This window comes from Zootoca vivipara, chromosome 14 (assembly GCF_963506605.1).
Source record: "Zootoca vivipara chromosome 14, rZooViv1.1, whole genome shotgun sequence".
Classification (NCBI taxonomy): domain Eukaryota; kingdom Metazoa; phylum Chordata; class Lepidosauria; order Squamata; family Lacertidae; genus Zootoca; species Zootoca vivipara.
In genome coordinates, this window is record NC_083289.1 from 43,860,905 (window position 1) to 43,873,147 (window position 12,243).

The 12,243-nt window shown below is 43.3% G+C and overlaps 1 protein-coding gene across 3 annotated transcripts in view; it reads right to left on the reverse strand.

Annotated features, from left to right (window-relative positions):
* The window catches only part of LOC118092947 (radial spoke head 10 homolog B-like), a 35,206-nt gene extending 24,816 nt beyond the window's left edge, over positions 1-10,390 (reverse strand). Inside the window, exons 1-6 of one of the 3 annotated variants that reach the window (XM_060282897.1) lie at positions 10,052-10,390; positions 8,640-8,955; positions 6,827-6,902; positions 5,033-5,101; positions 4,196-4,369; positions 800-885 (exon numbers count right to left, since the gene is read on the reverse strand). In XM_060282897.1, coding sequence (XP_060138880.1) covers positions 800-885; positions 4,196-4,369; positions 5,033-5,101; positions 6,827-6,902; positions 8,640-8,881 — 647 coding nt within the window. In that variant the 5' untranslated portion in view covers positions 8,882-8,955; positions 10,052-10,390. Of the gene's footprint in view, positions 1-799; positions 886-4,195; positions 4,370-5,032; positions 5,102-6,826; positions 6,903-8,639; positions 9,899-10,010 lie in introns of those variants that run through there. The other 2 variants (XM_060282895.1, XM_060282896.1) reach the window with 2 other exon arrangements.
* Positions 10,391-12,243: the final 1,853 nt, after the last annotated feature.

Here is a 12,243-nt window from a genome sequence, read left to right on the forward strand (position 1 = left end):
TTGCTCCCAATGCGAACAGCAACTTTGGAGGAGTAGTTTTCATTGCAGCAAGGAAGAAAAGGTTAAATACTCCCTCCTCACCTGCTTCAATCCCGATAATTACTGCTCCCCTCAACCAGTAGCTGCTACAGTATTTGCATTTCTTTCTTTTTTTAAAGTGCATATAAAATTAAAAGCTTCCCAAGATGCCACCTTCCCAAACTCTGATGGGTTTTACATTCCAAAGGTGGGAGAGAGGTCTCCAGTATTAGTCCTTGGCAGTATTTGAGATAGCCCAACCAAACACATAACACCATATTTGACTGTTAGTGCATTTCAACTTGATTCATGTTTAGGATACCTAATATGTAATTGTGGAATAGTGACGGATAAGCTCAGCTTGGAATGAGGAAACAATGGATTCTGCTCAGCCATGAAGCTCGCTTTTGGCTAATCTTAGGCCAAATCACAAGTTGCCTTTGTGGTTTGTTTAAGACTGGTCATCATTCTACGTTAGACAAACAAACAAAATCCAGTTGCAAGGGCCACTGTGGATGGTTTCTGTTAAAATAAATGTGTGGCCCGTCATAAATATATTGTTTTGAACATGCAATCATGATAATATGTGGTTTGGTCCTCAATCTCTCAATTTAGCCTACCTCACAGGGCTGTTATGAGGACATAACAGGGGAAACCAACAGAGGGTACCTTGGCTTCCTTGATGCACGTGTAATAAATGAAAATGTGAGTTTCCTGCAGATATGTGTCCTGCTGATATGTGTCCAAAGATCTGCTGAATCAGAAAGGTTCTAAAACTTACCATCTTATTCCCCATCCACATTTTACATTGAATACGAAGTCCCCTTCATACCAGGAAGAACCTTCCTTGTTGTAATAAATGGTGCCCTGAAAGCACATCATACAAGAGCATTAATCAACCAGTGCCTAAGCATTTGCATGTACTAAGGTAAAGTGTGCATTATAAATGCATGTATCCATGAAAATGACACCCAAAAGCGCATTGTATGTACTTACTGTATGTATATCAAGGGAAAAAAATGCACACAAAAAAGTGCAGGTTAGGAGAAAATAGCATTGAAATGGTCATGATTTTTCAGGAGGACTGAAAAGAAACGCAAACTAATGTGGAAATATAGAGCATCAAAGGCTGGGGGGAAATGAGAAACCAAAATAGCTAGATTTGCCCAATTTCAAAACCAGATTGTGAGGTAGTGGTGCTGGGAGGAAGCATGTTGGAATGGAAATCAGTCCTGCAAATATTATTAGTACTGACCATTGTTGCCCCTCAGCCAAAAGAACTATAATTCAAAAACTAGATAACTATGATTTCCATCAAAATATTATTACGGGTGGTAGTACATGTTCCCCGCTGAATCAAGGCATACAGCCCACGCCTCAGATTCCATCTTATCTGTCCTTTCTTTCTGTCGCAGCCCACAGATTCGCCTTCATCAAAGCAAGATTTAATGTCTTCCCATCCAATGTCCTGGGGCACAGGTTTTCCAAAGGCCAAATTTCAGTTTTATGCACGTGTGACAACAGAACAATAGAATCCCTCTACCACATACTGTTCTGTTGCCCCCTGCATATGCCGGCTCGGGCTAGAATCTTGTCTCCTCTAATTCTGGAAATCATGGACAAGCCGCTGGAGTCCCAATTAACATATCTGCTGCAAGATGATGATTCGACCAGAACACTACTTGTAGCAAGATATTTGATTTCAGTTCTTTCTTACAAAAAGAAGCAGCATAATTTACTTTACGTTTACTGATACAAAGTTACATCATTCGAGTAACCTTCAGATCTGATTAATGAAAAATGAAGGCCTGCAATGTACTAATGTTTTAACCATAGCTAAAAGCCCCACAAAATTACTTGAAACATTTAAATATGTTGTACATAAGTTCCTTGTATGAGGGGCTGCCTTATCTGATTGCTCTGATTCTTTTATGTCTTTATTTTGTCTGATTGTTTTTATGTATGACGGTTTTATACTGTTTTATCCTTGTTTGCTGTGTATTATGGGCCTATGGCCGAAATAAAGTTTATCTATCTATGACCATTGTTGCTTTCAGTCCAGGGACAATGTATAACTGATTACGGTTTCCATGTTTGCATTTCCTTTGCATTGAAATGAATGGAATGGGGGTGGAAGCATATTAATTATGTAAAATTCAGCCACAGTGGACAGCAAGAAGAATAACGTCCTTTTTTGTCTAAAGACAACATGCAGCAGAATGGAGACTGCTGTACATTTGAGTGACACAGGTCAGAATGGAAAGCACACATTCATTGGAGCTCAGCTGCTGCTACCTGCCATAATTAAAAGGTAAGTTCTCCCTAACAGGGGGTCCAGAAGAGGCCAAGAGCCCCTTCAAGCCTGGATCTGACCCTGTTTTGTTTGCTTTTTAACTATGACACCAATTGCAAAGTAGAAAACCCATGAAGAGTGAAAGGAGGACAGCTATCAGTCATCTTGTCAATTCCAAACCCCTTTCAGGCAACCCAGCAAATCTTTAATCTGTGTCTAGCAGGGCCGGATTTAGGTTTGATGAAGCCCTAAGCTACTAAGCCTTTACCAAAAGTGTCATGGTCTTTGAAGAAACTCGATCTCAGGAAATGCTAAGAGGAAGGCACGCTTGGCAAATCCACACCGTGATCAACTCCCGCCCGGAAACCAATGCCCCCCCCGTGGATGGACGTGTGGATCCAGAATTGGCCTCCACAGTCACTTACGGACCCATTGTTAAAACTGTGTTTGTGGAAGACAATCTCACTCAGCTACGAGTGATTGCCAAAGGAAGATGCTACTGAAGGTAATGGGGCCCTTTATATGTCCAGCTGTCCTTTGTCAACAACAAATTGTCATGGGTATTCTGTGTTGAATATATGCTATATGGGAATTTATGGACCTAATAGGTATCTAAAGCCATTTGCACATAACAAAATATGTATTTTATCAAAGTAATTGTTGAACTGAAATACAATTAAGAAGTATGCAACCAGTCCACGCAGTATGTAGGCACCTGTCAGGGGGCATCCACAGGGTCCGGGATGGATGGATGAGGGAGGCAGGAGATTGGGTCGCAGGGATCCCCACCGGGAGAGCAGTCAAACCTCCAGCGGGGAGGAGAAGGAGGCGATCAGCACCACGGAGAAGGGGCTCCAGGATATTAGCTCGGAGCCCTTGCACCACCTTAGCCCAGAGGGCTCAGAGAGGGAGAAGCTACTTGCTACTTCCATTGCCCCAATTGTGCAGGGGACTCAAATACAAAGAGGGGAGGCGGAGGCTGGGGGTGTCCAAGTTCTTATGCTGGGGTAGAAACCGGAAGGGGGCACTCCTGGATTCTGCTAGTGACTAGGACAGTCATGAAACTGTTTGCTCTTCACTGTACATAGCATGCACAATAAACCTGTAAATAACCAGGTTGGAGTCCTGTGTGGTTACTCGTGAGCAACCACACCATGATTCTTACAGCACCCTATATATAGAAATGAGCAAACCAGTGATATTTTAGGGAGCAGGCTAGCAGGCTTACATCATAGGAGCCTACACAACACAAAACACTGTTGCTGTATGTAGGCTTTATTTTATTTGTTTTTTTATCTTATATTTTGTAAATGTACATCCAGGTAATAATAATAATAATAATAATAATAATAATAATAATAATAATAATAAATTTATACCCCACCCATCTGGCTGGGTTTCCCTAGCCACTCTGGGCGGCTTCCAACAGAAAAATAAAATAAAATAATCTATTAAACATTAAAAGCCTCCCTAAACAGGGCTGCCTTCAGGTGTCTTCTAAAAATCTGGTAGCTGTTTTTCTCTTTGACATCTGATGGGAGGGCGTTCCACAGGGCGGGCGCCACCACCGAGAAGGCCCTCTGCCTGGTTCCCTGCAACTTGGCTTCTCGCAACGAGGGAACTGCCAGAAGGCCCTCGGTACTGGACCTCAGTGTCCGGGCAGAACGATGGGAGTGGAGACGCTCCTTCAGGTTCTTTTCCTTTAATTTTTTTTAGGGCCTCCAAGGGAGTGGGGCCCTAAGCTATAGCTTGTTTAGCCTATACGTAAATCCGGCACTGGTGTCTTGACTTGGTAGCAGCTCTGAGCACAGGACAGGAGAGATCTTCCTGAACCAGAATGCCCCAGCAATCCAGGTGATGCTTCAGCCATGATGCTGTACTTACCTTGCCATGCCTTTTGCCTTCGACCCACTGGCCGATGTACGAAACAGGGTAGGTGCCACACTTGTACATGCCAAAGCCATGCCTGATCCCGCTCTTTACCTCTCCTTCATAGACGCTGCCATCTGGCCAGGTGTAACTGCCATGATGCATTTGTAGGTTCTTTACAAAGTTTCCCTAAAGAGAGGGGTGAGACAAAAGAGATTCACAGCTAGAGGAAGAGATCTATTGTTTTACCTGGAAATTGATGCTGAAGAACATTATACCTTTTCTTTTTTAAAAAAATCGAAAAGTATAGTTTATTAAGGGGTGCTGTTGGCGCTGTAGTCTGAACCACTGAGCCTAGCTTGCCAATTGGAAGGTTGGCAGTTCGAATCCCCGTGACGGGGTGAGCTCCCGTTGTTCAGTCCCAGCTCCTGCCAACCTAGCAGTTCAAAAGCACGTCAAAGTGCAAGTAGATAAATAGGTACCACTCCGGCGGGAAGGTAAACGGTGTTTCTGTGTGCTGTTCAGTTTCGCCAGAAGCGGCTTCGTCATGCTGGCCACATGACTGGGAAGCTGCCTGCGAACAAATGCTGGCTCCCTCAGCCTATAGAGCGAGATGAGCACGCAACCCCAGAATCGTCTGCGACTGGAGCTAAGGGTCAGGGGTACCTTTAACTTTAACTAATGGTTTATTAAGCCCAGGTTCTCGGTTTATCACTACAAACAAGCACAGACATAAGATTTAATATACGCATATGGCAATTTATCCTTGTGGCAAGAGTCTAAGGCATGTACTTGCAAGTTAAGGGCCTCCAAGGCAGTTGTAATGATGCTCCATTTAACACGACACTTTACCTCATATTTCACTCCATCAGCCCATGTGTATGTTCCTTGTCCATGCATGAGGCCTTCAGAAAACATGCCCTTCAAAATGAAACACAGATTTCAATCAATCAATCAATCAATCAGTGTTTATTACAGCAAACGGCCAGCATATTTAAACCAGAATTTCTGCATAATTCTCTACATAAACAATACAGTTATCAATACAGTCATACCTCTTGTTACGAATGCTGCGGGTTGCATAAGACATGGGATACGTACGTGCTGAACCCAGAAGTACCGGGACGGGTTACTTCCGGGTTCGGCAGTTCACACATGCGCTAACGCGATGAATGACGCCATGCGCATGCGCGGAAGCTCCAAATCGCATCGCGCAGATGCGCAGATGCGGCACTTCATGTTGCGTACTGCTCGTGTTGCGTACGGGGCTCCGGAACGGATCCTGTACGCAACATGAGGTACCACTGTATCTTCTTCTTCTTTGACAATCACTCGTATCCAAGTAAGATTTTCTTCCATAAACATGGTTTTAACAATGGGTCCGTAAGTGACTGTGGAGGCCAATTCTGGATCCACACGTCCTTCCACAGTGGTTCCAGAAGTCTGTACTTAACCTGAAGTGTACTTAACCTGAAGCGAACTTTCCCATTGAAAGTAAAGGAAAGTGGATTAATCCGTTCCAGACGGGTCTGCAGAGTACTTAAGCTGAAAGTACTCAAACCGAAGCGTACTTAAACCGAGGTATGACTGTGCTATTTTAACACTCATGTCTTCCTACAAAGAATCCTGGGAACTGTAGTTTGTTAGTGCTGGGAATTGTTAGGTGAGTGTTAAAATAGCATAAGAGTTCTTTAAAGGTATGGTGTGGACATGACCTTAATTGACATTTGCTGCCTGAGGGGCAACTTACCGTATTTTTCGCTCCATAAGATGCACTTTTTTCCTCCTAAAAAGTAAGGGGAAATGTATGTGCATCTTATGGAGCGAATGCGGGGTCGCTGGAGCCGAATTGCCCAGGGGCGAAAAGCAGATCGTGCTTTTTTAAAAAAAGAAAAGAAAGAAAGAGCTAAAGGCTAACAAGAGGGAAAGAAGAAGCCGTTCAGCAGCTGATTGCAAGAGATAGGGGAGGGAGATAAGGGATGCTAGCTTCCTTACAGCCCCGCCCCCTTGCCCAGGCCTCCATTGTTGAATGTTCTGCAGAGGGAGGCTGTTTGTTTCCCCAGCAACATGTGACTGGCTGATTGGATTATCTGGCTGATTAGATTACCAGAAGCTGCAGAACTGTGAGTTGAACAGGATTTTTTTCCCTTTGCAAAGTAAACTCAACAACTTTGAGCTGATCCATTAAAAATGGGGCTTTTCCTCTTTGCAAAAGAAACTACACAACTATGAGATGATCCCCCCAAATGAGGCTTTTCCTCTTTGCAAAAGAAGGGCTTTCCCCCTTTCCTCCTCTGAAAACTAAGCGTGTCTTATGGTCAAGTGCGTCTTATGGCGCGAAAAATACAGTAAATCTAGAGTCTAACACAGGCATCCTCAAACTGTGGCCCTCCAGATGTTTTGGCCTACAACTCCCATGATCCCTAGCTAACAGGACCAGTGGTCAGGGAATATGGGAATTGTAGTCCAAAACATCTGGAGGGCCGAAGTTTGGGGATGCCTGGCCTAACACTAGCAGCTTCTTGGTAATTACACCACTACAGTCACAGAGTAGTAAAAGCAATAATCTGAGCCTATCTCACAGGTTCAGGTCATACCAACACCCCAAAGATATTACACACAGAGCCCACCATCAAATGTTCCCACCTTGTATACATTGCCTCCTTGAAAATGAGCTGTTCCTTCTCCCTCATATAACCCACAGATTTTTTCTCCTTCGTAGCTACAAGAGGGGGGGGAATACTTAAGATTAAAATTAACTGGTATTGAATAAATCCATATAATGAACAGACAAAATAATTTCGAGCATGAAATAGAAGCATTAATCTATATCAAATTGTAAAACAACTTTTCTCACCAGGGTGCATCAGTGGTGGAGAAGGTGTAACTAGTAAAGTTTTCACCTTTTACACACACACACACACACACACACACACACACACACACACACACGGCCCCCCTTTTTTTACTCTTTGGGGGTTGAGAAACTTCTGCAACAAGTTGTGGTATTCTGCAGAAGGCCAGCCCACTCTCCTTGCTTCCCCAATAAAGGGGGGGGGGAGAAACAAAGCAAAAACAGAGAATGAGTAATTTATTTTAACATTTAGATTCAAAGATAAAACTTGGTACTAATTATTCATTCTAACATCATTGTAGTCTTGGAGGTGTAAGGTTGCAAAATGGAATGGAACCCCCAGCAGATGCAGGGATGAAAAATATTGCTTCATTAAGGTAAGCAAAAGATGTAACAACTCTCACTCAGAAACCAGCAAGGAGTCATCTAATTAAATAGATTCCCAACCTCAAAGTAGGCACAATCTTTTTATATTTGTCTGAAATTTACAAATTGCCCTGAGCCCTTGGATTAAAGTAGGGTAGGTCTGCCATACATCTGGGATTTCAGAGGCAGAATTGACATCCATGGAGAATTTCTGAAATGTGGTGTGCTGGTTTTTCACATTTTGAAATATGGCAACCCTAAAGTAGGGTATATATTAGCAAATAAACTCAAAATAAATATATTATAGTTATTATATTATAATTACCTTACTCTGTTTACACTAGGGTTGCCAGACTCAATAGTGGACAGGACTTCTGTGCCTTTAATTGCCCTGCTTGGAAATTAAACAAAGGGTCTGCTGGTTTCTCTTTAAGGTTTCCAGACTCAAAAGAGAGCAGGGCAATTAAAGGCACAGAAGTCCTGTCCACTATTGAGTCTGGCAACCCTAGTTTACACTGCCAGAAAGAAGAGGACCCAGCCTCTAATTAGCTAGTAAACTGCAAGATTGCATCTTCAATGTAATGTAAACCATCTTTATACTACTTTAACAGTAGTATAAAGTATAAAGTACTACTTTAACAGTCATACCCCCACCAAAGAATCCTGGGAAATGTAGTTTGCTAAGGGTACAAAGTGTTAGGACACCCCTCATAGAGCTATATTTCCCAGGATGCTTTGAAGGAGCTATTAAAGTGGTATGAGAAGCCAGGTGGCGCTGTGGTTAAACCACTGAGCCTAGGGCTTGCTGATCAGAAGGTCGGTGGTTCGAATCCCTGTGACGGGGTGAGCTCCCGTTGCTTGGTCCCAGCTCCTGCCAACCTAGCAGTTCGAAAGCACATCAAAATGCAGGTAGATAAATAGGAACCGCTACAGCGGGAAGGTAAACGGCGTTTCCATGTGCTGCTCTGGTTTGCCAGAAGTGGCTTTGTCATGCTGGCCACATGACCTGGAAGCTATACGCCGGCTCCCTCGGCCAATAATGCAAGATGAGCGCGCAACCCCAGAGTCGATCACGACTGGACCTAATGGTCAGGGGTCCCTTTACCTTTACCTATGCCTTTGCATACATTTAAGCCTGTTATTAACCTTGATAAATTTAAGCCTGTTATTAACCTTAGGTACCAGCCACACATACATAGTCTAAGTCCTCCATCCCCCACCCCAGTCCTTCTAGTTTACCTTTCAACGATGAGCTGAGTCAGAATAGGCTCCTCATACAAAATGGGTTCTGGGGGTGGAAGTGCCACTGCCTCTTTCAACTCTTCTTGGGGAACTGTTTGGGCTGCCTGCTGTTCATCCACTTGATCCAGTGGGATGCTCGGTACAGAAGTAGCAGGTTCTACTGGTGGCTCGTGTGCAGGAGGAGGAGGAGGCAAAGACTTGTCTCCTTTCTTACTGTCTTTCTTCTTTTCTTTACCCATCGCAGCTGAATTATACCAAAATCAGGACTCCCTAGATACGGTATCTTGCCTTCACTTTTCAAACTTTACAGATCCTGTAAAGGGAGAGACGGGGAACATACACATACATATACATATACATAAGCTTCCTCTACCTGAGTCCAACAAAACAATCACATTCTTAAGCACCTGGTCCACAAGGAAGTTGAAGCACAGCTTGCCATCAGCCAACACCAAGGGAAGCATAGCCTTGTCATGGGATGGAGCATCACTAGGAAACAAGAGCTTAACACACTAATCTTAAAACAATAGTGTAAGTCAAGAGACAGAGGCTATGATCCAGCTGTCCCTACCACTCTACAAGGTGGCGTTTACATGGGAAGAGGGTTATCAGAAGAGATATCAAGGGCAATAAAAAAAAATAAGGGAGGGGGAAACAGAGCTCTAAGAATAGAGGGCCTGTCAGCCACTTACTATAGGATTTCCTTGTTTTAATTCAGACAATAACTGAAGTCATAAATAACATTCTTCACATGGGATTGCTACCGGAATTCAGGGAAGGAGGTGAAAATCATTGTTTTTTTGCCAAACCAAACAAGCCTCCTGCCCTTTAAATTTTGTACAAGTCCATTTCATGCTTAAGCAATGAACTTAAAGTGTGTTCATTTTAGTGGGAAAAATAAAAATGAACACACATATGCAATGCGGTTAAGCAGACTTCTGTTTAATAGGGAAATGGCTATCTGGAAAGGAGTCAAAACTTCTCCAGTTGAGTTCACTCATGCCACAACACAGGTGTTTTTGTGTGTGTGTGCCCCCCCCCACCGCCCTCAATTGTTACTCTGTGGCTTTTTTGGCAGCATAGAACACAGTTGACCATATAGAGGTGCCTTGAGATGAGAGCTTATTGTGTGAACAGTGCTCCTCATGATATTTATTATTATTATTATCATCATCATCATCATCATCCACACACAAAATTGCCAGTCCATATCCCACTCCCTTCAGATTTATCTTTCCAGGGAAAATCCAGTTTAAACACACACACACAGAGAGAGAGAAAGAGAGAGAGAGAGAGAGAGAGAGAGAGAGAGAGAGAGAGAGAGAGAGAGAGAGAGAGAGAGAGAGAGAGAGAGAGAGAGAGAGAGACCTGTTGTGCTCTGTGATCCGTTTAACGGCAATTGAACAAACCTTCTCCAACATCAAGCTCCCTTCTGGAAGCCCGCTGGATCTAGTCCCTTAGTAATGGCATTTCTTTTTTTAAAAAGCTATTTTTTAAAAAAAGCTACAGTATTTTAAAAAGGATTTTATTTTTTTAAAATGAATTGCATCCACATATTTGGAAGACGCAAAAATCTTCAGGCTGGGGCTGCTCAAAGAGTACCTCCCTCAGACTTGGATGGAGCTGTTGGTGTCCATCGCTTACGCACACAAGCAAAAGGACAGAGAATTTCTAGTCTCCAACCTCCAGCAGAAATTCTCTGCAGAGATTTAAGGAGCAGCAGCAGCAGCGGTTGCAGCGTCTTAAGCCCGGACAGTTACCATAGCAACCACTCTCAGGGCGGGAGGGGTGAGAGGAGGACTGGAAGGGAGAGCATTCTTCTTAAAGGGACCATCACCTATTAGCCTGTCGCCACAGCCTCCTTTACAAAAGAAAAGAAGCTCGGTGGTGGGGGTGCCGCCCATACTGGCACTGATGGGGCAGAAGGAAGAGAAGCCAACAGTCCGTGGAGGGAGAGCCAATGGTTGGTTGTGCCAACCAGTCCCAGCCTTGTCCCCATTTTCCTCCCGGCTCAATTCTGTTAAAGGCCACATCCACACCAAACATTTAAAGCGCTATGATACCACTTTAAACAGTCATGGCTCCACCCCGCAAAGGATTCTGGGAGATGTAGTTTGTTAAGGGTTCTGAGAGTCGTTAGGAGAATCCCATTCCCCTCACAAAGTTACAAGTCTCCGAGTTTCCTGTGAAGCACGAATTATTGTTAAATCCACTCTGAGAATTGTTGCTCTGGGAGGGAAATATCTTAACATTTAGAACTTGTAACAACTGCATCTCCCAATAACCTTTGGGGGAAGCCATGGCTGTTTATAAAGCTTTAAATACAATACATTACTGGGGCCTGAGATGGAGGAAGTTGCTAGGCAATGTCACCCTGCTTGGTTATAATAAATCAGGGAGATGGGAGTTGTGAGGGGAGGGCAAGCTGAGGTTGGTGAGGCAAGTCCCTCAGTTGTCCTAATGGACTGTTGTTATTATTTTATTGTTTATTAAATTTCTAAACTGTAGGATAACCAGCCTCATATAGCCAACATGCTTAAGTCTACTTAATGCATGAAGGGGTTAATACCAGAGAGTAAGCCCACTTCCATTTCCTTGGGAGGAAATGGGTAATAAAGCCTACTGTTGTTCCTCCAGTCAACCTGAGCTCAGTGCATAATGTCTGAGCTGGTTGCTCCAAGCTCAGACCGCCTGGCTCTCACAAGCTGCACTTGAGTTCCTATACCAATAATTTAGGCACTTTCACCACTGTAACTAAGCTAAGTTTTGCTGCCTGTTCAACTTTTTCTGAATGCTGTATGGAAAACCACATGAATCTGACCCTGGAGAGTTTGTAAGTAAACCATTTTTAATGTGTGATCTTTTTCTATGCTAGGCGAAGAGGGGAACTTTGGAACTCACTTTAAGGGGCACATATTTTAAAGGTCTAACAGCCTTTAAAACAACATGCCTTACTTTGCTGCATATTTTGTGATTTTAGATCTCTGCTGGGGTTCTCTCACCAGAGTACTTATCCCAAACTGGATTTTGGAATTCTTTCTATATACTGCAACTATTTCTCCCCCCCCTCTTCCCTCCAAATGGATACTGATTATTCTGGAGATATTGGGATGGAAATTGTATCTTGCACTCTATGTTTATAACCCTCTGCAACCCTGAAGTCCAGAAAATGTTGGCATCGTAAAGCATTTACCAAGGCCACAAGCTCCCTGAGTGGGAGCCATGGTGCCAAGTGTTAATGTGCAGAATAATACATTTGAGATTATATATAATTTCAGTATCTGCTCCAGTAACTAGGTACCTGAGAAAAAGCTGGAGACCTCTTTTTGAGGTGTGTGTGAAACTATCAACTTGTGAATTACACACTGCTGCTTTTCAGATAGCTGAAATTTGCACAAGTTGAAGATTTGTTATTTTCTTACCCCAGCACAAGTTAATCTCATAGGTTCTATTCATTCACACAGGCAAATAATAGCATTTCCTGTCTTGCGTTGCTTCATAAATTGAGATTTAGCTACCCTAGCCTCCTTTTGGCATTTCAATTAAGCTCAACCGTTCGCACATATACTTTTAATTAAATTTATATCCCACCACAAAGAAG